The 27,610-nt window shown below is 40.6% G+C and overlaps 1 protein-coding gene across 2 annotated transcripts in view; it reads right to left on the bottom strand.

The window, feature by feature from the left end:
• The window catches only part of UST (uronyl 2-sulfotransferase), a 301,044-nt gene that overhangs the window by 127,007 nt on the left and 146,427 nt on the right, over positions 1–27,610 (bottom strand). For both annotated transcript variants that reach the window (XM_060283633.2, XM_030853209.3), the window contains exon 3: positions 10,846–11,001. In XM_060283633.2, the coding sequence (XP_060139616.1) occupies positions 10,846–11,001 (156 nt within the window). The remainder of the gene's footprint in view (positions 1–10,845; positions 11,002–27,610) is intronic.

The following is a 27,610-nucleotide window of genomic DNA, read 5'->3' as shown; positions in this document are numbered from 1 at the left end:
TAGAAATTCCAAGCATTCTTATGACTCCCTGACTTCCTGAATTCCACTTTCCTTAGCTTTTCTAATTTGCCCCATCAAAGCTGACACACTGGAATTTTTAAGAAGCACATTGAAAATTGCTACTTTGGATAGACATCAGAAGGGCAGCACTTCACATTTTATAAAATAGTTCAAGTTGAAAACTGGAAACAAAAACGGTCATTCATGTGTAAACTATAATAGCAATAACAATAAAAAAAATCAGAGTCTGGAACTCCAGGTTTGTCTCAAGCATGAGAGGAAACCTGGTCTGCCGTGTTCCCTCCTGTCCAGCTCAGGGCTGACATACACCGAAATGCCCAATGAATATTTCTTAAATGAATTAATTCCAACTAGTGCATGACTTACAGATCGTTACATGAGGACGTCGTTACCTAAACCCTTTCATTAGATATTCCTGCTCACAACGACTGTTTGAAGAAATGAAATTGAATTTTAAAAGTAAATGACTTGCAGTTCGTAACCAGTGCTTCTGTTCGTCAGTGGCAGGCACGGGTAAATAATGGTCTGCCTGTCCCCAGGCTTGAGCGTAAAAGGAAATTGAATCCTGCCTTTTTATCTACTGTTTACCCTCTACATCCCCCCTGCATGCCCCAGCGCTTGTTTTCGGTAATAAAACTTTCGGTTTCCTTCGTGCTGTAAATTTTGACTTTCGTTGATCTACCAGTAGAATCACTGATTCGGAAGCACAACCACAACCAAAGGTAACAATCTGAAAGTGCAACCAAAGGTAACTGATCTCTGAGGATGTCTGCTTAGAAGCATAACCGTGTGGATGTTTAATATAAAGCCCATTTAATGCTTTAATCTTTAGATGATTTTTCTTCAGACATTTCTCTGCACACATAATATGAGAAAGCATCCTAGCATTGCACAAGACTGGAAAAACAGGTCAGAAGAAAACCCGTTTCTTTCACATATTCAACATTATATTACATTCTCTAAACACATGTCAATGTGTTAAATTTAATGGAAGAACAGTAGTGGTTAGATTATGAAAACAGTGTCATAATAGTCATAAAGCTGTCTATTTCACGAGGAAAAATGGATTAGCAGTGACAGTGCATAACTCATTCAAGACATATCTTTAAACAAAGAATAAAGGTTACTAATGCTCGCATTTATTGCACTAGTACAGGGAAGTCAGAGAGTACATCTCAGCTCTCATGCATTTGACCCACACACCAAATAGGAAAACCCACGTGAGGTACCATAAGACATCAGGTTCACGGTACCACATGATGGTCTTCAAAAACGCTAACTTTCCCCATGTCTAGTGACAAGGGGGTCTCCTGAGCCCCCGTTGGTCATCACCTGAGTTCCCTCTTGGTCTTCCCATTGCTGCCAGCAGCCTGCCTTTTCTCTCGTTCGACTCTTATCTGCATGGGTGGCAATGGCACTACCTAAAATTACCAAAGAAACTAAGTCTCCTCTTCCTTGGCTCATGCAGGACCACTGCTGGCCTTTATTTTAAATCCACTGCATTCATTCATTCAGCATTTATTGGGTGCTTACTAAGCCCTGGACATCAAAACCTGAATAAGATCAGTGGGAAGACACACAAAGACAAGACAGTGGAATGTGTCCTAATGATGTTCCCAAATCCACCCTGGCCAAAACCACACTCTTGATCTTCGCCCGTCTTCACTCCTTTTCCAGTTAATGGTACTCCCCATATCCTCACATTTGATCTGGGTCTTTCCTGAACTCCCATACTCAATCCCTTGCTGAGTCATGTTAATTCTGTCTTTACTATCTCCCTCAGCTGGTTCTCAAGACCCCACATCCTGTGGCCAGCCAAACTAGACTCCTCCATATTCCTTCCTCACACCATGTCCAAGACTGATGTCCAAGCTCAGGCTCAAGATTCTTCTTATAGAATGTTCTTCCTCTTCTCTCTGCATGTCCAAATCCTAATCACTTTTACATCTGGCTGAAATGCTCGCCTCCTCCCAGTAGCCTTGCTGGATGTCTCCTTTCATTCACCATCTGTTGATTTCCAACTCTGTCAGGCAATGTGCCACTCCGGGTTGTGGCTATAAAGATAAAAGATTTGGTTCTTGCTTTCAGGAAGCTCAGAGTTTTGGGGGAGAAGTAGACGAGCAGGCAGGGACCATCATGTGATAATCACCATGGGGTAGAAGGCACGGAGGTGAGGCACCTGTCCCTGCTTGCAGATGGAGAGGTGATGTTTCCCCACGGAGGTGTTTCTAAGTGGTTTGCAAGGACGCATAGGAGTTAACAAGTGAAGAAAGGGACTCGCGGCGTGGCAGACAGAGTGAACAGTGGATGTGAAGGACAAAACACAAAAATGACACGGATGTTAAAACTGCCAGGAGGTCCGGCATGGGATCAGCAAGGCAGTAGATAACTAGAGAGGAAGGTAGGACCTGGGTAATTGAGGGTCTTGCAGGTCACATGAAGGATTTTGACATTTATCCTCTGGGCAGTCCACAGCCAGAAAGGATATTTTTCTCTCAGATCTAAGGTCAGGTGGAGAACGTGAAGAAAAAGAGGGTGAGGTTTAGAGAGGCAGAAAGCTTAGCTGGGAAGACGGCAGTAATCCCAACAGGAAATGATGAGGTCATGAACGCATCACTTCTCAGTGTGGGTCCCACACCCGCAGCAGCAGCATCAACTGGACATGTGTCCAACAAGAATGCAGATCCTCAGGCCTCATTCCACACCTACGGAATTAGGAGAAACTCTGGAGGTGGGGCACATCAATCCGCGTTTTGACAAGCCCACCAGGAGAGTCTACGGCTTAACAGTTTCAGAACCACAGAATGAAGTGCATGGAAGTGAAAATAAATGGAGAGATTTGGGTACATTAAGGAGGGGGAATCTGCTGAGCCTTGTGGCAGCAGAAGGGAAGGAGAGGGTGTGGGCAACAGAGCTTCCTTCTCAGAGTCCTGGCTGGGATCTGAGCATGTGGTAGCACCCATTGGTGGAGACGGGGAACACTGCAGGAGGAAGCAATCAGGTTCCACAAGGGAGGGATAGTGAGTTTGGTTTCGAACATCTTTGGGTAGAGATGACACTACCTTCTTTAACTTCCCACAGAACTTTGACAATTTTCCAGGACATGATCTGTTTATGTTACATTATCGCTGAGTTTGAGTGCTGGCTTTGAACCAGCTTGAAAACTCCTTGAGGGTTGTGGTCAGGTTTTATTTCTCCCCCAGAAAGCCAAGCCCAGGTGCCTACCCATAATTGTTTATGCAACGAAGTACCCTCTTTAAAAAAATTTTTTTGGAGTTAAGAAATATACAGTTCACTGAAGACAGAATTAGCACTAAGGCAATGAATTCAGCCTTTCTGGGCCAGATATGTGCCTTCATTACCGTGGTGTCACGTGGAGTTAACAGTTTTACTACTACAACATTTAGGGTGTAACGACACCAAACAAACTGTCATTTTCTGAGTGGTTCCCAGGCTATGCACTGTATCAAGATGCTCTTTATACACATACCATCATCTCATCTTCAAACGACTCCGTGAGTTCAGTATTATTATCCAGGGTTTACAGGTTAAGAAACTGAGGCACAGAAAGGCTACATAGATTGCTTATGGTCTCACCACTAGAAGAAGTTGGAGCCAGGATTCAAATCCAAGTCTGTCTGACACCAAAATTCCTGCTACTTATCACTAAGCTACAATCTCCTTATCATTCCCACTGCTTTTCAATCTATATATAACCTATTAAAATGGGAGAAAGGGGTCGGTTAGCAAAACAACTCTGGAGACTGAAGAGGGTTTACGGGGATATGAATTTTCTACCTTTTATGTGATGGGCTGAAAAATTAAAAGAAAGTTCTAACAGGTGGAAATGCATTAAAAATAATTTTTAAAAAAAGAATCAAAATACCAGAGAGAATATTTTTTAAAGTTCTAGGTAGGAAAACAGTATATTATAACAAGCCAGGAATGAATTTAAAATACTAAAAAGAAAAAAGAAAGAAAAAGAACTATGTAACGGAATGGATCTAAACGCAGAAGTTAAATCACAGCACATCTGAGAATGAGACAGAACTGAAGTTTAAAAAAAGAGGCATGAATCAAACAGAATTTATAATGCAGAGGATATGCCAGGCAGTAGCTTTTAATCTTTCGCTCTCAACCTAACTGCCTGAGATGATAGAGCAGAAAACCTTTACACTGCAGTTCTACAAACACAGCTGGTTAGTAAAAGACTTCTTTGGGAAATGCTCAGCAGCGGTAACTGGCAGAGTATTGACCCTACTCTGATCTGAATTCTTGTGTCACTCGTGAACAACTAGATGCCCTATAATTTTGCACAAATCTTAAATGAAAGAAAAGCATGTTTTCACACAGTAAAGCCAAATAAGGAGTAGCTCAGAGGAGAACTCCTTGGTCCTTTAACCTCAGAGGCCAGGAGGATGGCTGTGGGCTCAGGTTATCTTCCCCTCTTCCTCCTGCAAAGAGGAAGCCCTTCTTGCAGGAGGTAGCATGATCTTCCCACCTTCAGCCTGGGGCTGTGCAGTCAGTGCAACACATGCCTGCAATGAAGAAGAAGACCACCAGGGGGAGCAATGATGTGAACAAGGCTAAGAGGCTGCATCTGAATAGAGAAAAATCAATCTCATGGCTACAACTGGAAGGAGAGGAGAAAACGTCTTAATTTCTCAGGTCTTGTGGCTTCTTTCTTTTCCCGCTTTTCTTTCCACTGAGTTTTCATTAGCAGACTCAGCTTTTGTCTATAGGACTACAAGATAAGACCTCGTTTGCAGAACTGGGTGAACTTAGCCCTGTGGCCTGGAGACAGGCTCAGCTAATCTTTTTGGTTTGCTTCCAAAGTCTGGTTGGAGCACCTCTCATGCCTGTGGACACATCCCTCCTACTCTAAAGTCAGGAAACACTGAGGGTCATTCTAAGAAGACTTTTCCAACACGTCTCAAGCAAGGGTAAGGCTTCTGAGATAAATGTGCAGGCTTCTGAGGAGATACCCCTCAATAAGACTTCAGGGGAAATAAGATGTCTTCAGAGTTTTGAGGGATTCTCAGGTAAAAGAGGAATTGTTCTTGCTTAGTGGAGGATTCCCCTTAATAGAGAGAAAACTTTCTAATAATCAGAGGCTTTCATGCAATGATTCTTCACTAGAATTGTGCGTGAGCATCTCTTGGGGAGTTTTTCCCCCCATGATACAAATATGTGGGCTCCACCATTAAGAGTATATAACTCAGTATTTTGTAGTAAGACCTAGAAATATGTGTTGTGAAACAGCTCCCAAGAAGACTCTGATGCCCCTGATAGTTAAGAACCAATTTTTTTATTAACCTCCCACTTCCCATGAATAATGTTCTATCTCCTTAGCCTAACATTCAAGATTCTCCAGGATTTGACCCCAGTGCACTTTCAATTCTTATTCTCCCACATTCTTCTTGAGCACTTACTTTTTCCTATGAAGAGGGTGATAATACTTTCCTAATAATGTTGCTTAAAGGATTAAAGTAAGATGTACACACATCTAGTGTGCTGTCTGGTGCTCAGTATACACCAATAACAGTAGGTCCCCAATGAATATACATCACAATGGATAAAGAAACAATGGCGAGACCTGCCGCAAAAACAAATGAGTGAAGCTTTGCCTTTAAACAGAGGCCATTGACCCTGCTTTAGGGAAGCCTAGGAGGAATCCCCGTGGCCTCAAGACCGGTTCCAAATCTAACACGGTTTCTTTAGGAGCACTTTCTCTTCTCGAGTCGCAATGCTTTGTAGTCACAGTCAGACTTGGACTTTGCAGTAGGTGAGAGCAGTGGGGAAGGGAAGTTAAAACACTATAAAGAAATTCTGTTTCCGACCAAGAGGCTAAAGCAATCTAGAGCACACAGACGTAGGGGCTCTGTCTCCTCTACCCTTTGAATACTTTTCAAGATTTTAGTCATTTGAATGGCTGTTGAACAGAGTCAGAGCAGATGTGGAGTTTATAGTGAAAGAGTAGCCTTTACTGATATGGCTGATGGAACCATGTAGGTTGGTCCACCAGCTCCAAACTGTGAGAGTTCTGTGGGATGCAACTGAGAGCCACAAACACTCATAAAGAGTCCCCTGGCCAACTAAGACTGGGAAACTCTAGGTGAAAGCTGGTTAAACAGATTTTTCATTTTGTTTTTAATTGAAAGAATTCTCAGAGTCTTTTTTTTTTTGCGGTACGCGGGCCTCTCACTATTGTGGCCTCTCCCGTTGCGGAGCACAGGCTCCGACCGCGCAGCCTCAGCGGCCATGGCTCACGGGCCCAGCCGCTCCACGGCACATGGGATCTTCCCGGACTGGGGCACGAACCCGTATCCCCTGCATCGGCAGGCGGACTCTCAACCACTGCGCCACCAGGGAAGCCCCTCAGAGTCTTTAAAATGTGAATAATTGTCATGACTTTCCTAGAGGGGGACAAGGGGACAACATTTCCCAGATTTATTGAATCATGGTATTTTCTTTTTTTTTCAGTGTCTTAGGGGACTAGGATACTCAGTAACACACTTAGGGAAATGCTGATATGATGGTTTTGACAGGGATCCTTAACTCTGTAACTCCCGTGGCACTTGATCAAAAAAAACCCCAGAAGTTTTCTGGACTCTACCCTAGAATCTCCAGGAGAAGGGCCATTGCAACTATATGTTTCAAAAGGCTCAGCTGGGTATTCTGCTGTGCAACCAGAGCAGACAGCCACTGCATAAGGAGAATGGCTCCTGGATTCGGGAGGGCCTAAGTTCAAGTCCAGGTACCATGGATAGTCATTTTATTATATTTGGAAAGTGACTTCATCTGGTTGTCTTAGTTTTCTCATCCATAAAATAGGAAATCATACTCACTCACTGGTACAATTTTAGGCCCAAAAGAGTTAAATGAAATAATGAAGTAAAACAACGATCACAGAGTAGGTGCTGTTTGCAATTTGGAATCCTCAGTAGCTTCAGTATAAATAAAAATAGAAAAAGTATTTGCTTTCTCCATCTTTTAGGCTCATATGCCAACAATTTTTGCCTTTCTCCAACAGGAATGAAATAATTTTGAACTCTTATGTCTGTGATATGCCTGTGACACTTTGACTTTTGTTATCCTTAGAGCAATGTTCTGAAAGATAGGGTCAGACCGTTAACAAAGATGGTTATGAGTCTTTTGGAAATCACGCCCCATGTCTTCTGGAAAATAGTTCTTTATCTTTTAGATTGTACATAATCTCCATTTTCCAAGTAATTATCTAAACTAGACCAAGAAATTGAAATCCGGTTTTAGAGCGTAAATGAAATGATGTCATCCCAGGTTTGCATTATATGCCCTGCAAAGGTCCAACATTTAGCCAGCACCAGCTGTCCATGTTCTTCTGTTGAGGCAGAGTTTTCTAAAATATTAACTTCAAAGGCATTTCTATTTCTATAAGGGCAGATGTAATGGGATTTTTATAGACATTCTAACATTTGCTGTCTTTCGTGTTCTCTTTCCTTTTAAATAATCCCTCAGTGTCTTATCCCATTAAATAGATTTTTAAAGTCTAGTACTGAATGGGGATGTGTGGGGATGTGTGTGTGTGTGTGTGTGTGTGTGTGTGTGTGTGTGTGATGACAGCTACCCTCCAGGGAGAAATGTATGTGTGAATTTGACTCTGGCCCAGAGAGATGCCACTGTGTGTGAATGCAGCAGTACAGATGATTCCAGCCTTGTATGTGGATACTTTTCTGAAGTTCATTTGTAAGTCAGTAGTTTGGAACTTGGAACACACTTTCTCATAAAAGAAATGTTCTACATGGTGGAGAGAGTCCTGGGCCAGCCCACAAGAGCCTGTTTAACTCATACTGCACCTGAAGCAGAATTGTTATTAACTCCAGAGAACAGTGTTTCCATGGAAACACATTTTCAGAGTTCTACTCTTTAACGTTGAGAACCACTGACTATAAAATTTAAACTTGTCTCCTAAATCATTTACCCCCTTTTCCTTTAATAAATTATCAAGAAGAGGAGCTATTCACACCACAAATTATTTCTTGAATATGCTAGGTTAAAATAATAGTTTTTTCTTTGCTTGTTTCATGCACTTTGAAACTTTAGGAAAAGGATGCACGTAACAAAGAAAAAGAGTTTCTTTAAACATTCTTGAGCTACTTCAAACTTGTTTTTTTTTGTCCTGGCATTTCCTGGCTCTCCTTGTATGTCACAGCCTACTCGTCTAGCTGCAGAGAGGCAACTGTCACTATCCTTATGTTTGTTTTTAAATACATCAAAATTGTTTGTTTTTTTTCTACCATAGCTTTACCTTTCCCTTAAGTTTTTAAAACTTGCCTTATAATTTAATAGGAATCTGGAATAACTAAGTAATGAAATATATTCTAGGTCACACTGACCACAGGAATCAGAAATGTTTCAACTAATTATACACAGATTATGGTAGAAGTTGTATAAATATATCACAGAATCACAGGGCTGGAAAGAACCTTAAAAGATTGTCTAGTCTATTCCCTGGCTTCTAGACAGGCCAGTCATTCCAAACAGATGAGAGCTAACCTCTATTTTAGAGAAGAAGGATGACTTTGGCTTTAACCCTTTCTAAAAGATTTAACAATTCATGCACCATTAGTAAATTATTCTTCGTTTTTAATCTAAATTCTTCCCTTGACAGTTCCTCACAGGAAACAAAGTAGGCTGATTTGTGTAAAATCCCACAGTATATTTAAATTTCGTAGTTTGTGCTTGCTCTTCTAGGGCCTTCCTGAACATCTGAGGGTCTAATACTTTTGTTACTTTGCTCCCTCTGGGTTGTTAGACTTTTCAGCAGTGGGAACTGAAATCCAGCTACTGTGTTTTGTTAGGCTTCAAGAACTGAGCATAGTTTCCACACATAGGAACATTTAAGTCTAACCTGATAAGCAACCCAAAGACTCAAAAGAAAACCAAATTTTATACTTATAATAAAATTGCAATAGCATAGGCTATTTATTATAGTCACTCTCTTTCAGCCCTAATCTTATTCGTTCTTCAGTAAGGTAAGGAAATCAAAGAGAACCTACCCCTATGAAAATTATTGATAAACTGTGATATCCTTAAATGTCACCAAATATAATTTTTCTATTGAGCACCTACTACAGAACCTGCAAGGGGTAATCTCAAAATATTTTTTGCTGATTGATAATGCCTATTTAGACTTGTTACTCAGAGACTCTTTAATGGAAGTTTCCAAAGGAATGGGCATTTTAATCTCTATACTGTGGACAACACTAAACATAAAGGCTTTATAGCAAGTACTGCTGGCTGTGTTATGCACGTAAAACAGTCCTACCATCCCCTGTGATAAGAGAGACAGGAAGGCTGATTGCATATTCCATTTGTGTGTGAGATTTTGAATGCCTCAAAGGTGGAGATTATCTCAGAAAGAAGCAGACATGGGTGGAAATTTCCATAATTATGGCCTCAACCTGACACTCAGCCATATACCTTGTTTATTCCCCAAACTTACCTTGTCACTGAGTGGTGTGATGGTTAATTTTATGTGTCAGTTTGACTGGCCAAGGGATGCCCAGATTAAACAATATTTCTGGGTGTATCTGTGAGGGTGTTTCTGGATGAGATGAGCATTTGAATCAGTGGACTCAGTAAAGTAGATTTCCCTCCCCAGTATGGGTGGGCCTTATCCAATCCCTCGAAGGCCTTAACAGAACAAAATGTGGAAGAAGGAGGAAGTCGATTTTTTTCCTGCCTCACTGATTAAGCTGGGACATTCCTCTGCCCTTGGACTGGGATTTACATCATCGGCTCCCTTGGTTTGCAGGCCTTCACACTCAAGCCCAGACTCAATTACACCAATGGCTTTCCTGGGCCTTCAACTTGCAGATGGCAGATGGTGGGACTTCTCAGCCTCCACTGTTGCATGAGCCAACTCCTCATAGTACATCTCCTTTTCTTTATTCCTATCTATCTATCTATCAATGTATCTCCATCCTACTAGTTCTGTTCTCTGGAGAACCCTGACTTACAGTGGTGGCTACCCATCCATCCTAAATACCTAAGGGGACCGAAGCAACTTTCTGAGAGCAGGCTAACAAACTTGACCCTGTAAAATGACTGTGGGAGCCCTAGGCCTAACTTTTCTGCATTAGTGAAGTATTTCAGTGGAGATGGTTAAGGCTACTTCGTGTAAGCGTACAAAAGAATCTGTCTGTACAGCTTCCTGGCAGAACCTAGCACCCCTACACTACCACCAGCATGACCCTTGTATGGTTCAGCTGTATGAGGGCAGATTTATTCCCGGGAAATGGGGCAATTCTTTTGTTACCAGTGAATATGCCAGAAGCTGTTTTGGAGACTCAAGATCCCCTGAACTTACCATAATAGGAAGCTCATGTCCCCATCAACCAACAAAATTCCTGGACCAAAGAGGGTTTTCTCTTTATGATAACCATAAAGACTTAGGACACTTGTGAGAAAACACAGAGGAAGAAATATTAAAATAAAGTCTTCTTACTTTTGCTCCCAAAATGTCAGCATTATTTATAGCTCAGTGGTGTAACTCTCTGATATTTACGCATTGCTAATGTTAGCTGAATAGACAATGACCGGAGTACTCTAGCCTTCATTGGTCTTAATAAAAGTATCCCTTCAGGTAAACTTCCTGGTTTGAAGACTTCTGTCCGAACCCTTAACTTAAATTTCCTTCCACACTCTGGCAAAAACACAGTGTGACATTATAACTCTGGTATTCATCTGTTAGGGACTCAAAGGGTCTTCCGGAAGGCACCCGCTAATTACACAAATGAATTGCAGCGAAGTACAACTTAACCACGGGCGAAGACAACTTACTTGTTCATTTTTGGTAAGTCTGGTTTTGTTGTGAATGTCTGACGTAACCAAATTGAATCCGTGCTTCTCTGACAGGATTCTCAGAAGCAAGACCACGGTCCGGCTCCCACACTTGCCAACTCTGTTGTACACCACCTGGCTCGGGAAAGGCAGCGCCTGGGCAGAACGAGAGAGCAAATGAGAGGGTGTGGGTTAAAATACTTCGGGTGCTTCCCTCAATTTCTCTAAATGAGAAGTGTCCATACGAAACTAACAAGAGAATGGAAGCGACGAATGCGTATTTATCTTCACAGTAGAACTTGAGAGAAACGTTGGACTCCTTATCCATCTGCCCTGATATTTAAAACTGGTAAAATTTCATGCCATCTATAACACCGATTGTGAAACTACTTTTGTTTTTTTCTCAGGAACAAAATATGTAAATATGTGCTTTAATGATAGTGTTCTTTTGCAAGTTATATTATGCTTTATCAGAACTTAATCTGCAGACTGCTCAAGAGAAATATAGTAATTTAAAAAATTGAGACAGGGCTTCCCTGGTGGTGCAGTGGTTGAGAGTCCGCCTGTAGATGCAGGGGACACGGGTTCATGCCCTGGTCCAGGAAGATCCCACATGCCGCGGAGTGGCTGGGCCCGTGAGCCATGGCCGCTGAGCCTGTGCGTCCGGAGCCTGTGCTCCACAACGGGAGAGGCCACAGCAGTGAGAGGCCCGCGTACCGCCAAAAAAAAAAAAAAAAAAAAAAAAAATTGAGACATAATTTCCATACAATAAAGTTCACCCTTTTAAAGTATACACTCAGTGAGTTTCAGTATATTCACAAAATTGTGAACCATCACCACTACCTAATTCCAGAGCATTTGAAAAGAAACTCCATACCCATGGCAGTCACTTCCATTTACCTCACTACCTTGATCCATTGAAACCATTTATCTACTTTCTGGCTCTGTGGCTTTGCCTATAGCATTCTGAACATCTCATATAAAAGGAATCATAGGCTATGTGGCCTTTTGTGTCTGGCTTCTTTCACTGAGCATAATGTTTTTAAGGTTTACCAGTGTTGTAGCATGAAGTATGCACTTCATCTCTTTATATGGCTGAATAATATTACATTGTACAGATATACTGTATTTTGTTTATACACTCATCAGTTGATGGACATTTGGATTGTTTCCACCTTTTGCCTACTATGAATAATGCTGCTTTGAACGTTTGTCTATAAGACTTTGTGGAGACACATGTTTTTGATTCACCTTGAGTAAATCCTAGGAGTGGAAATGCTGGATCATATGGTAACTACGTTTAATCTTTAGAAGAACTGCCAAACTATTTTGAATACAGCTGCACCATTTTATATTCCCACCAGCAACGTATGAGAGTTTCAGTTTCCCACATCCTTGCCCACACTTGTTGTTGCCTGTTTTTCTTCTTATTATTGTAACCATCCTAATGGGTGTGAAGCGGTATCTCATTGTGGTTTGGATTTGCATTTCCCTGATGACTAATGATGTTGAGCTTATTTATTTCATGTATTTATTGGCCATTTGTACAATTTCTTTGGAGAAATGTCTATTCAAATCCTTTGCCCATTTTAAAATTGGGTTATTTGTCTTTTTATTGTTGAGTTTTAAGTTTTATATTTTTTCTGGATTTGCAAATATATGATCTGCAAATATATTCTCCCATTCTATGGAGTGCCTTTTCACTTTCTTGATAGTGTCAAAACACAAGCTTTTAATCTTAATGGAGTCCAATTTATCTAATTTTTTTTTGGCTCCCCACGCTTTCGGTATCATATCTAAGGAACCACTGCCTAATCCAAAGTCACAAAGATATACACCTGTGTTTTCTCCTAAAAGTTTTATAGTCTTAGTGCTAACATGTAGGTCTTTGACTCATTTTGAGTTAATTTTGTGTATGGTGTGAGCTAGTGACCTAACTTCATTGTTTTGCATGTGAATATCCATTTGCCTCAGCAACATTTATTGAAAATACTGTTTTATTTTCCATTTAACTGTTTGGTACCTCACTGAAAATCCGCTAAGTATAAATTTATGGGTTTATTTCTGGACTCTCAATTCTATTCCATTGATCCATATGTTTTTATCCTTATGCCAGTACCACAGAATCTTTTTTTTTAAACATCTTTATTGGAGTATTATTGCTTTACAACGGTGTGTTAGTTTCTGCTTTATAACAAAGTGAATCAGCTCTATGTATATATATATCCCCATATCCCCTCCGTCTTGTGTCTCCCTCCCAACCTCCCTATCCCACCGCTCTAGGTGGTCACAAAGCACCGAGCTGATCTCCCTGTGCTATATGGTTGCTTCCCACCAGCTATCTATTTTACATTTGGTAGTGTGTATATGTCCATGCCACTCTCTCACTTCGTCCCAGCTTCCCCTTCCCCCTCCCTGTGTCCTCAAGTCCATTCTCTACATCTGCGTCTTTATTCCCGTCTTGCTCCTAGTTTCTTCATAACCATTTTTTTTTCTCTTAGATTCCATATATATGTGTTAGCATATGGTATTTGTTTTTCTCTTTCTGACTTACTTCACTCTGTATGATAGACTCTAGGTCCATCCACCTCACTACAAATATCTCAATTTCGTTTCTTTTTATGGCTGAGTAATATTCCATTGTATATATGTGCCACATCTTCTTTATCCATTCATCTGTCAATGGACACTTAGGTTGCTTCCATGTCCTGGCTATTGTAAAGAGAGCTGCAATGAACACTGAGTACCACAGAATTTTGATTACTATTTCTTTGCTATAAGTTTTGAAATCGGGAAGGGTGAATCCCTGCAACTGTGTTCTTCTTCTTCAAGACTGTTTTGGCTATTCTGGGTCCCTTGCATTTCGGTATGAATTTTAGGATCAGCTTATCAATTTCTGCAAAAAAGGCAGCTGAGGTTTTGACAGGGATTGTGTTGAATCTGTAGATCAATATGGGGACGACCGCCATTTTAATAATATTAAGTCTTTCAATCCATGAATATGGATGTCTTTCCACTTACTGGATTTTCCTGTCATTTGTTTCATTGATGTGTCACAATTTTCAGTGTAGAAACCTTACAATCCTTTTATTTATGTTTTGATGCTATCATAAATGGAATTGTTTTCTTAATTTAATTTTTGGATTGACTGTTAGCTGATAGAAATACAGTTGATGTTTGTATATTGATCTTGTATCCTCCAATCTTGCTGAACTCATTCGTTAGCTTTGATAGTTTTCTGGTGTGGATTCTTTACGATTTTCAATATACGTGATCATGTCATCTGCAAACAGAGATAGTTTTACTTCTTCCTTTCCAATATGGACGCCTTTTATTTCTTCTTCTCTTTTAATTGCCCAGTTATGACGATTTTGATAGACTAAGAAGGAATTATAACAAGTATCTGATTGAATATTTATATCCCCAATAAAGATATTATTTCCATTTTGAATGCTCAGCATTGAGCAATAATTAACAAATGATAATCAGAAGATTCCTTCATTCAGCACATATCCATAACCGAAGGCCACAGAGAGGCCCAAAAGCTAAAGAATATAGTACAATATAAACATAAACACACCCCGAACTTGCCTATGGTATGCAACTTGAATTTTTGCCTTTGTAATTCTAGGTTTAATTTCCTAAAATGTTTTATATGCAGAGCAGCATGTCGTAAATTTGGAGTTTCAAAGCTAATTGTCATTGGAGTAAAATATAATACTTATATCACTCACTTAGCAACCAGTCATGTACCATTCTGATATAATTCTTCATATATATATTTTTTTAAATGAGCAGTACTTTGTTTCCTTAGGGCCAGTCAGTATGTTCTATTATGTGTCCTCACAGTGCCTAGAAAATGCCTTGGATACACATGGTCTCAACAGACATCGATTGGTTCTTGGCAGCTCTGATAGGTTTAATGTACTGTTTAACACTAACGCAGTGATTGCAGTAAACTGTGAGACCAGGAGAATCTTCCAATGCAGCTCTGATCTTTCTGACCAAATGCTAATACAAGTCATCAGGGTAAAAGACCATCATTATAATAGGTCGTTTTACTTATGGTTCAATCAGTGAGTACCCCAAAAGTCTGTTCTCGGGCAATGACTGCAGAAGTTCAGATATTCAGATAAATTATTTAGTTCTTACTTTATGAGGTTATGACCCAACGAGGTTGAACTGGGCTTCATGTTTAATAGAATGATATTAACAGTGTTTGTAAGTTGAATTTTCCATAATAACCGGGCTGGGGGATAGACTATGGTTGTGACAAAGCTGCCAAAATAAACACAAATTTTAATTTCTTTCAGGAATTAAACTGTTCAAGAATTGGGTGAGTGCATTTTCCCCTGTCTTCTAGCCCAGCATAGAACAGCAAGGGAGAATTTGTTATGACTAAATTGATGACCTAGAAGATGTGAGTTACCACATATTAAGCACTTTATTTTAAGAGTGCAGAGTATATCTTAGAAGATTTAGATGAAGAACAGAGGCACTTAGAAACCTTAGCTGGAAACACTTAATTTCTCCTGAATTTCTTGGGTAATCAACACAGTAGTAGGCTTAATATCTACCTACTCGCTTTTGCTAATAGCTAAGGACGTTATTTGCCTTTGGGTTATGGGTTAGTTAGTTTTTAAAAATATGTTCACTCCAATTCTTTCGTTCGTTTTGTGGGAAGCTCCCAAATAATGATTATAAATATCTGATATTTAAAAAGAACACATATAAAAACACAAATCCCTGCATCATTCCTGCTGCTATAATACAGTGATATTTGAGAAAAACAGCTACATCTACAAAAAGGTTTGAAAAACCCCCAACGTGACTCCAATTTTACCATTTATTTAAATGTCAATGTACAGCTACAGAGTATAAAGATAGAACTAGGAACTGTGTTTTCAGATAAAGCTTCTGGAATCAGTCTTGTGACCTTTAAAGACACAGCATACACCATCACAAACATAAACCTCTCTCAAATTTAGGGTGGGGCTCTTAGGTCCTTTTCTAAACCTATGGAATCCACTGCAAATTGGCAAATTTAGTCAGGCCAAATCAATGTGTTGATTTGGTGGTTTGGGATAAGGTGTTAAAATGAACAATGGCAACAAGTTGATTCATCCCTGCTTTTGGCAGATCTATAAATTTGCTCCTGAAGTCTGCTTTACCAATCACTGTCATCTTCTGTTGATGACAAAAGACCCTGTCCCAGGCTCTGTGCCATGTAAATGCTTTCAATCCTTGTTAGAGACAGTGAATCAAAGAGCATAATTGTCTTCACTCTATTGTGCCTTTCTCTAGGAGTTTAAATTATCAAATGATTTAAGCATCATTCATACACCTAAGTGACTCTCCTGTGTGCCCTCCTCTGTCCCATAGATCATCATAGATTCACAGAACGACAGGGTTTGAGGTCTAGAGGCAATGTGGACTAATCCATCCATTCCAACTCCCTCCCCGCCCTGCACGCCCACCCCTATCACCCCCAGCCCCAGCCCAATCTGCGTTTGACTTGGCTAGAGCTTTACCTTGTCTTTATGACCTTGTCTTTTCATCCTCTCGAGTATTCTGTGAGGTAGATAGTAGCACTATATTTAGGTGAGTAAAACGAGGCCAGAGAGATCATTTGGCATGTTCAAGGTGACAAAGCCAAAAAGTGGCATGTAACAACTAAAGCCCAGCTTGTAGCTCTCCTGACCCCAAAACGACACTCTATTTAATATACTACCACATCAAAGGGTGAAAATGACCTCTAGTTTGGCTTCTGCAACAGAGATGCTCTTTCTTTTTGTCATGTCTTGAACGTGTCCAACCTCATTAAATGCTACTGTTCAACAGTCAACTATCACAACGTGTATCATCGGGCATGACTCATCCATTACTGATATCCCCAGATCCTCAGCTGGAACTGACAGGAGTCGACTGGCCTCTCCTTCTCCTTCCTCTGGACAGATTTTATAAGCTAATGTAAGCCCAGAGTGTCAGAGCAGCTAATGGGAGAAGAGTAGAAGGATATAGTTTTCCCTTTATTCCTTCCCCTAATCTATCATAGGCAGTCACAGCTGCCTTGGATATTGTGACCCACTTCACTAGGAAAGGAAAAAACAGGAAGCAATAAGTCATAGTAAAATATATATAAAATCCTAAATGCACTTGAAATGTCTATCAAGACAAGCAAATGGTAAACTTAACAACTGTGAAAAGACGCCTAAAGACCTCTTAAGATCAACCTCAAATCCCTATTTTCTTCAACAGATATTTGCCAATTGTCAGGCATCTCAACTTTAATGTTCCTATTATCATTTGCACATAAATTTTGAATACTTACTCTTTCTTTGAGTGTCCTATAAAGACGTACACAACAAAACCCCTCACCCCCCCAGCCCAAATGATTCTTCATTCTTGACAACCATGGTTATACGAATGTTATGTCTGTGGTTTCTATTTTATGGCCAATTTGTAAAAGCAAAGGGAGCTCCAAAATATTTCACTCTATGAATTATATATTTTTATGTTGCCTGTCTTGTAAGTTCTGCAAATGCCACAAATCCCCAGGGCCTGACAGGCTTGTGTGGAGCGTGCCCAATAAACAGAAGTCTGTCCAAAATCCTAAGCACAACAGTAAATACCACCAGATGATGTCCACAATTCAACAGCTTCTCCCAGGTTTGAAATGGGCCGGGGAAAGAAGACTTTTTAGGTAAAAAGCGAACTTGGTCTGCACCGAGACTTTCATAGTCCATGATTATAGGTCTCTCTGTGGACTGGTCTTATTGGAAGAATGAACATCAATCCTGCTTTTAAGTCTTCGCAAAATGATATTTAATACAGTACGTGACAAGCTGTGGTTCCCAAATGGCTATATATATTACCTACGGAACTTTTAAAACTCCAGATTTCTGGGCTCCACTCTTAGACCAACTGAAACAGAAAGTCTAGGGTGATGAGGGTCAGGGGTCTGGCTTTAAGAGCTCCCCTGAGAACCTACTACTTCCAGGTCCGTTCCAAGAACTACTCTTGTAGAGGACTCCTAGCCTTCCATGTTAAGCTGCTGGGTGGTTCCATAGAGCCTGATGGGAGATTAAGGTGGGGAGAGGGTTGCCTGCATGATACTGGAGAAGAGTCTGGGTGAAAGGCACTCTCATGTCCTCCTTGGGTCTCCCTGGAGTGCCACTGGCCTCCCACCCATAGTTCAAAGTCATGATCAACCTGACCAATACGCTTACACTATGGTAAGTGCCTACTCGCCTAGAATGATTAGAGAACAGGTGTGCTGGGTAACTGAATGTGTAGGTTGACTGAAATTTATACTAAACACTGTCAGAGCGTTCGACCCTTAGTACCAATATTATGCTAAAGATGAATGATTTTCTTGGAGGAATAAAATTCACTTTGTGGTTTCACAGCATCTCCGTTCCACGGTTCCTCACGCCAATGCTGGGAAGGGTCACGGCCAGGGCTTTGTGAGGCTTGAACTCAGGGACAGTTCTGGTGTCCACGGTCCACAGGACTTGGAGCAGCTCAAATCCATTCAGCGAATCCCTACTTTAAAGTTTCCGAGGACACTGCGGTGTCGGGAGCTAGTCCCATCACACCTCAGAACCTCAGCATCTTCATCGGTAAGAGGGGAGGGCTGGGTTCAAACCCGGTAAGTGATGCTCTCTTCTGAGGGTATCAAATGATTCATTTCAATCTATATTATCAAGATATCACCTGGAAATGCCTTAAAAATTGACACAAGATTTTTACATTTTTCCTTGTCAAATGTATTCATAAAATAAACAGAAAAAACAGTTCCAGTAATTTGTGCTGCAGACACGGATTCCAGCTCCATGGGCATTCACGGTTCTCTTGGAACCTCTGGCATTTCCGTACATGTCCCACCCTTGTTTGGGCTTGTCATGTAAAAAAATCTTCCTTTGTGCTCCTCTTATGCTTTCTCCTCCCTTCTACAGCTTCAGTCACTTCGAGGTTTCTGGTTTTTTTAAGACCATCCCCAAACACCGAAGTCTGTACAGGGCTCAGCCTTCCAGCAGTGCTGTCCAGAAATCAGCAGTGATTCTCACTGGCTTTTGCCCGTCAAGGCATTCTAGGTCTTCTAACAGATGCATCTCTGTTTTCTAATCACCATCGACTCTCCAGACCCCTAGGCTCATTTCCTCCATTCTAGAGGAGGAAACACATAGGACCCGTTAAAGAACTATCTTTTCCCTCATTGCCACCTCCTGAATGGAAAGCTCTTCCTACCTGCAACTCTCGAATGACATCCTTGTATCTCCTAATTATTCATAACCCATCTTCTTCCAGAAGCCTTGCCAAGTCTGAACCTTATGCTTTCTCCTTTCCCCCTGCTCCTACTTGAAACAGTTCCATGTCTAATGTTATCTACAGAAAGACAAATATAGCTATAACTTCTTTACAAATCCATCTGTTTTATTCCTCTGATAGACTGGGTCTACCTGGAATGTGCATAGTCGATAATTAATAAATATCTGTCTATTAAATAGACAAACTGTTGGGATGAAAATACTATTAAACGTTGTTTTAGAACCAATGCTGTCATATTTATTATTTAGAAGATGCTGCTTTGGTTGTTCCCTAAGACTGTAAGGGAAGTTCATCAATTTTTTTCTTCACACTCATATTCTGCAACTTTCCTTTTTTTTTTTTTTGGCCGCGCTGTGCGGCTTATGGGATCCTAGTTCCCCCACCAGATATCAAACCCGGGACCCCAGCACTGGAAGCATGGAGTCCTAACCACGGGACCGCCAGGGAATTCCCTGAAACACCCTTATTTGCTATATTACATAAGAAAAAGTATGGTGAAGTGAAGAAAGTCCCCTGGACTGAAAGTCAGGAAATACTCACATGTTTGACAGAAAAGAGAAATGAAGTCCACATGCCATGGGGAGGATGCGCAAGTTTTAGAGGATAAAACATCCTGAAGGAATATTTCAAAGTGTTTACACAGGACTCGGCCGTGCTTCCAAATACATATGGTAGCCCTACTGCACTTGTGTTTGAAACCTCTGACCACTCTTCTAAGAGTCCCTTAAACCTTCTCTACGGTTTTTATAATCAAAACGAAATGGAGTAACCCAATATGGGTTTGGCAATCCATTTAACCCTCATCTTCCTCTGTGTGTGTACATGCATGTGTATATGCCTTATATGCTGCACTCAAAGGCACTATAAGCAATATTGTTGTTGTAGTAAATCTGGACCAATTCTAGCCATCTCTGGCACTTTCTTCTGTGCTATGTATTCAGTGATCCAAAAGTCTTTATTAAACAAAACTCTGGGAATCAGAGTTGCAGATTTCCCAGTAAGAACAGAGAAGAACTCAGGTCCTCAAATTAGTTTTAGATCTGGAGTTGTTCCATTACGATTATTAATCAATTCAAGTGATTTATACATTAACTTCTGAACTAGAATATGTAATTTTGTAGATGCCTTTGGGTTGATAATCTTTCTACCAGACCCACATACTTCATTTAACTTGCCATTCAGATCTATAACACATTTTCTCTTAATCACACACTTCTTCAAATAAAACATGCATAGACACTTTATATAGACCTTTAAGATTAGAAAGTCTGCTTAAAGTTAAGCTTTATTTATTTATAACTGTCCTATTTTTATTTTTAGTTAAGAATTTATACTCTGAAACTAATCTAAAAATTCATTTGTTATAATGCAATAGAGGAGAAGTGGTGGTTACTGATTGTACATGTCCTAATTTATAGCAGGTATTGCTGGGATGGGCCAACCAGTCAGTTTAGAATGGTCTCCTTTGGTTATTGGTAGGGAGAAGAGTCAAATATTCTCACGACAGGCTTCACAAGGGAAGACTGCCCTCATTGTAAATGGTACAAATGCTCTGTGACCAGCCACGCTGGGTTGCCAATACTCCTCTTTCTCATCAAGGCACCATGTAAAATGCTTAAAACCAAAGCCTTAGATTCATCGCTCATTGTGAACCATATCATTTTTTTCCATTTAAAATGTCTGAATCAAATTTTAGTCTGAGTGTGAATTTGGAGCAAGAATCTTATTCTTGGATTCAGATGACCATCGTTTGAATTCCTTGTCTGAGTTTAAGCTTTTCAAAACATAAACCACACTTTAAAATAGTGTGGCAGATTGGGGCAGTAACTGCCCCCAACCAATTCCACCTGCCTATATAGCCATGAAGAGTATAACGTCCTCCCACACGGACCTTGGGCCTGGCCTTGTTACTTGCTTTGGCCAATGAGACATCAGCAAGCAAATGTAAGCAGAGGCTTGAAAAGAGCTTGTATACTGGGGCTGAATCTTGCTTGTCCCTGGGAGCCTTTCCCCCACAATATGAACTTAGGCTAGCCTCCGGGAGGATAAGAGACTCTATGGAATATTGAAAATACTGTGACTGAATTCAACAGATAAGTACTGAGTGCCATTCATTTGGTTAATGGCAAGAAATTAATCGGTTATTGTGATGATCTGATTATCTGTCTTGGATTAGAGTCTAAATTCCATGACTATAGGGACACATCTGCTTTTCCTTACTATTGTATCTTCAATACAGCTCAATGCCTGGCACATAGTAGATACAGAATAAATCATTGTTCAGTGAGTGAATACGACAAAGGTTACAACTAGTTCCCTGCCCTGTGTGAACTCACGATCTAGCAAGTGAACCAACCACTGGCACCACCTCCTCTGATCACCTGTGGCAAGTGCCCTGCCAGGGATATGGTACAAGAACAGGGAGAAGGAGTGATGAACTTGGCCTTGGGGACTCAGGGGAGGTTTCACAGAGAGCATGACATTTAAGCTGGGTATCTCTAGAAATTTTGTTGCTTTAATTCAGTCATTCTCCCTTTGCCAAAACACCTGACTCTTGTTGGTATGAACCGATAAGGACCTTTCTTGCCCTCGAAGCTTCACTTGGCTACAGAGAGTTGGCTTCTTGGCATCTCTCACATTCAGGAGTGTGTGTGCGCTGCATGTGTGATAGGCAAGGAAAATGCACCATGCAAAATTCATCAACTGCTAGCATTGCCCCCTCATGCCCACTGGGCTTAGAAAGACAAGGCAGGAAAACTGAGGAGCGGCAGCCTCTAAGAACAATTCATTGAACATGGCTAAGGATTTCCGTGATTGCTTTATGTCTTATCTCCATATATCAGTAAGGATGCTTTTGTTGGCAGGTAACAGAAAATCCAACCCAATTCAAACAATAAGAAAAATACATAGGCATACCTCGTTTTACTGTGATTTGCTTTATTATGCTTCACAGATATTGTGGTTTTTGTTTTTTTTTTTTACAAATTGAAGGTTTACGGCAACCGTGTACCCAGCAAGTCTATGGGCGCCATTTTTCCAACAGCATTTGCTCACTTTGTGTCTCTGTGTCACACTTTGGTAATTCTTGCAAAATTTCAAACTTTTTCATTATTATTATATTTGTTAATGGTGCTCAGTGATCTTTGATGTGACTACTACAACTTGCTGAACACTCAGAAGATGGTTAGCAGTTTTTAGCAATGAAGTATTTCTAATTAAGGTATGTAATTTGTTTTTTTAGACATAACGCTACTGTACACTTAACAGACTGCAGTATAGTAAACATAACTTTTATACTCACTGGGAAACCAAAAAAATGAATGTGACTCACTTTATTGCTATACTCACTTTATGGCAGTGGTCGGGAACCAAACCTGAATATCTCTGTATTCTCTTAGAGATAAATAAACAAAACAAAAATATATTCTCTTTCAAAACAGAAGTCCTTAGGTATGGAGATTTCAGGATTCATTCCATACTTTTGTTCCATTTTGCTCTGCTATCCTCGTATGTCAGTATTGTCCTCAGACCAGCCTTCCTCAAATTGCATCATGGCTGCTGCAATTCTAGCCATCTCATGAAGAATGTCAAACTCCAGAGGAAGAAGAGACTATCTTTCTTGAGTGCTTCCTTTAAGATCTGAAAATCTTACTTCGAAGGTCCTGAGAAAATTTCCCCTCATGTTTCCTTGGTCAGACCTAAGCCACCAGCCCACATCTCAACTAACCATTAGCAAACGAAATGAGACAACCGCTATAGGCTTAAATTACTCATGATTCACCTTTGAGCTGGGGATGGGATTACCTTCCCCACAGAGTAAAACTTGAGCAAAATCAGATTTCTGCTAAAGAAGAGGAGACTGAGGGGAAATGAATGTGGGGTAAGAGGCAATAGGGCCTGCTGTACAGAGGACTCAAAGGCCCCACTGCTCTTGATTCTTCAAACACCCATTCATGAAACCCCATTCCTCAGCTGCAGAAAAGCGAGTAAGAGTGGCAGACACGGAGAACGTTTCTAAACAACAACAAGGCTCTACTTGCTGGTTGTGGCCCATATACACCCCTGCAGTTTCCTCCCAGGCACAGGTTTGCTGACAGCTGGAGAAGCAGACAGATGAAATACATTCCCCTTCTACATAAAATGACATCAACCCCCACGCGCTGAAATGAGATGGAGAATTAGCAACAAGGTGAACTTGAGCTGGAAGATTAACTCCACACAAGAATCTAGAATTCATAAGGTATTTTTAGCTAGAGATGGTAATAAAAATTGCTCTCAGATGAAGAAATTTCATACTGCGTACATATTGGAGGCTTTTTACAACTTTTTCATAAAAGCTGTACTTTTTGGTTCACAATTTTATGAAAATTAATTTTCATAAAATTAATTTCATGAATTAATTTTGAACAAGTGTGGCATGCAGTATCGACCCAATCCATCAGCATGGATCTGACCACGGAGAGTCTGTTTCCATAGTATCGGTAGGCTGGTTTTTATTTGTTTTCACTTGTTACTTGGTGCTGGGTAAACAGCTTTTTCAGAAATCCCCAACAAGATAGATGAAGCATCCCACTTCCTGTAGGGAACTGTTATTACATTCAGGCTATCAAACACTGCTAAATGAAAGAAATCATTAGCTTCCAAAATATTTTTTAATTGACACGAATGTTTGCCATCCCTCAAGACTCTACCATCTAATAGAAAGAGAAAAAAGGAAGACAATTTACAGAGCAACAACTGTCTTAACAGCTAGAAAGTCCCCATCAGGTATAAAATTTCTGATTTTCCCTGTAATTGTCAAGTTGACCGGAATAAGCAATAAGAAAACTGTTCTTAGGAGAGTTTATGTTAAGACAGATAAATGTGGTAAAATTAAGAAAACTGAAGAATGAATAGAGAGGAAGAGGCAGAAGTTTTAAGAGTCCATTGCTGATTCTCTGACTGGGATTTTCCTGGAGCAGTGGGGTTAAATTTAGTCCTTGCCCACAGGATGACCCTCATCCTGGACCAGAGTCTCAGTGAGGCCTGATGTCCAATCTACATCACTGACTCACAGGGGCTTAACATCCGCCAACACCTCCACTCCAGGCCCCCATCAGGGACTATATCATTGAGTGGCTCTCTGTTCAACTCTTTCAAAAGGCTCGCTGATGGACATGATACGTAAGGAAGATTGTTTGAAGAACAGACTCAATCATTTCTCTGTACCCTCCGGATTTTTTGTCTTGGACCAAGTTAGGCCATCACAAGGCTGTTTTTTGGAGCATAATTTCTTAGCTCCATTAAGAGGTGCTTTGACTGAGTGATATTTTGTCATCATGTCCCTGGCGGTCATCAAGGGACACTATAAGATACAGCATCACTGGGCTTCCCTGGTGGTGCAGTGGTTGAGAGTCCGCCTGCCGATGCAGGGGACACGGGTTCGTGCCCTGGTCCGGGAAGATCCCACATGCCACGGAGCGGCTGGGCCCGTGAGCCATGGTCGCTGAGCCTGCGCGTCTGGAGCCTGTGCTCCGCAGCGGAAGAGGCCACAGCAGTGAGAGGCCTGCGTACCGCAAAAACAAAAACGAAAACAAACGAACAAAAAAGATACAGCATCACGTAATTCAGTTTTGTGTTTGTGATTAGGATGTAATTGACCACACTGTTTCCTAACTTTCTCATTTCTTTCTTATCTCAGGGCTCTTATTCGTTGGTATCTTATATGCAGTTATCTTCAATTTGTGAAACAACCCAAAACCATGAGCACAAGTACTCCCACATAAAAGATGAAAAAAACGAGAATTAGTGGGATTAAATTATTTGTCCAAGGTCAACTGCAAAGCTAGTATTCAACCCCAAACTCATGCTCTCTATCCCACTCACTATCTGAAAAACTAGTATATTTCTGCTTCATGGAAAATGAGAACTCTGCAACCACTTACAGCCTCGTTCTTCCTTTAGCTACCAGGAAATTCAGAGTAAAGGCTGTTCAACTACAGCAATTTTTTGGAATTTATGGTCTCTCTTATATAGTTTCTATTTTAATTTATATTTTCCATGTCCCTGATATGTTTTCATTTATATTTTATCATTTTCTGTGTTACATTTTCTATAAATAGCCTCAAATTATTTGAAGGTGAGCAAAATATTAAATAAATCCATCAACAAACAAATAAAATGCATTCCCATTACCCTCTTGACTGTTAAAGCATCAGCTTATGATTTACCTTTCTTTGCCTACAGTCATATCCACAACCTCATGGTAGACTGCCTGCAAACCTGACTCAGTTCACAGTAGTTTATTAAAATTAACAATTGTAGTTGTTCTTCTTTCCTGTAGCAACAATACCTCCATTTTTTTCTGGAGCATCACTCCCTCCCCTGCTGTTCATGGGATTCCGGAGGCCTACCCTCAACTCTTGCTTCACGGGAAGGTGTTTTAATCAGGCATGGCCAACCAGCACATCCATCCACCGAATATAGTGACCGGTTAAGAAACAGGCACCTGACCCAAGGGTGTCCAGTGAGACTCCAACTCAGGATTTTGTAGGTCTATTGAAAGTCAAGATCTTTCTCCTACTATAGCTTCTAAGTTGGGTGCAGGCCTGGACCGGCAGGGATCCATCTAACTACCAAAAGAGAGGATCTACCTAAGAGTTAGCCTGCCCAAGAACTGGGAGATAAAAATAGACCATATAGCTTTTTCAAACCTAACTGCTGTCAACCACATAAGATACTTTGAAATGACTGCCAGCCCTCTGGCAGATTCTGCTTGTTGCCTGCCTAATATCTATTCTTCCTCTCATCTGAATATAATCATGGTTTCATCATAGGTAACAATATAGCCAAGCTAAAAATATTCACTTTCTTAGATTCATTTGAACCTGGAGGTTGAAATATGTCCCCGAAAAGGTTCTCATAAAGTATGCCTGCTTTCTTTCTTCAAGTGCTTCAACTTTATAAGTCCTTCACATAACAGGGTGCTCTCTTTTCCGGGTAGTTTATAAAATATTTATAGTTGGAAGTCAAAGGTAGCTTGGATGAGGAAGCCCGTTTGTTACAAACATACATCTGCACCAGCAGCCTGTCAAATGTAACTCACTGTAGTGTTTTTAATCTGCTCAGTTATAGTAAAGACTTCCTCCTTTACCAGGAGTAAGGTTTACTTACAACACACACACACACACACACACACACACTAATTTGCTCAGAAACACAGCTAGAGTCCTTCAGCCCTCATGTCCCCTCCCGCCAACTTCAGTGTAAGTGCATTAAGTATATACTTTGCACCTGGAAACTTATGTGGTCAATAAACAACTTTTGACCTACTTCTGTGAGTTGTTCTCAAGGCCAAACTATGTTCTCGAGTCCGTCACGGGGAGTGATCTCATCCAGAGGATCACTTGCCTCCAAGGATAAAAACGCAATTTTATTTTTCAGGAATTTATAAACATTTCCTTTGAAGTTTCAGAGGAGTAATATTGTGCTTGGTAAGCTTTGACATAAATTGTTTAGAATTGTGACTTGAAAATCTTTTACTCCTTCTACTGGTCAATATGTTTGCAAACAACATGTATGTTGGAAACCTTAGGAAGTGTAATGATTTCTTTTCTTTTTTCTTTTCTTTTTCTTTACTTTTCTTTCTAGGTAGAAAGTTAACAGATCATGAGTTGCAAATCCTTCATTTGGGTCCGGCACCTTCCTTTTCAAGAATTCTTCCTTGTCCGTTGAAAAATTCTATACTCATTTTTACCAAAAGTTATAAACTGCACGACTCAGATACCTGAAAGCACCTTGAACATCTGCTCCCTTGAACATGTGCTGCCTTGCTCGCATCTTACGTCTTTTCATCTCAGACCCTCTGGCCTTTCTTCAGGCGACAAGTGGTCAGGGCACAAATCAATCTCGCGCTCTCTCTCTCTCTCTCTCTCTCTCTCATACACACAGAGCTTAAAATAAATTTTAAAAATCATGTTTAGAATATAAGAAACCAAACAATGAAGGTATATCATGTCAACATAGTTTGCGCGGCTGATTCCATAAAACTGCAGTGAAAGCTCTAGGGTAAAAGCAAGTCATCTGTTTCTGCACAAGGAATTCAACATAAGCATGAATATTAGACAAATAAGTAGAGGCTTAAGAAATTCTTTTAAAATGCCCCTAAGTCATAGACTCAAGCAGGCAGAGTCATGCCTGCTTCTCTCGTTTAGACCCTCAAACACACTCTCACAACTTCTTTCAGTCCAGCCTTGTCCAAGAGGGTGCAAATCCTGAATTCATGCTGCCTAGTTGAAAGAAAGCCACGGTCCCTTCTCTCTGGGAGCGGCCACAGGGCTATTGGACAGGGACCCGTTCCCCACAGGCCAAGCTTCCTTTCCAGAGGGGAGCTGTGTATCAGAGAGAAATGTGTTCCTAGGAAGTCCACACCATGCACATTAGCCAAAGGGGGATT

Source organism: Globicephala melas, chromosome 14, assembly GCF_963455315.2.
Source record: "Globicephala melas chromosome 14, mGloMel1.2, whole genome shotgun sequence".
NCBI classification, from domain to species: Eukaryota; Metazoa; Chordata; class Mammalia; order Artiodactyla; family Delphinidae; genus Globicephala; species Globicephala melas.
Note: the sequence above shows the minus strand (reverse complement) of the source record. Positions and strands in the feature narration are given on the sequence as shown.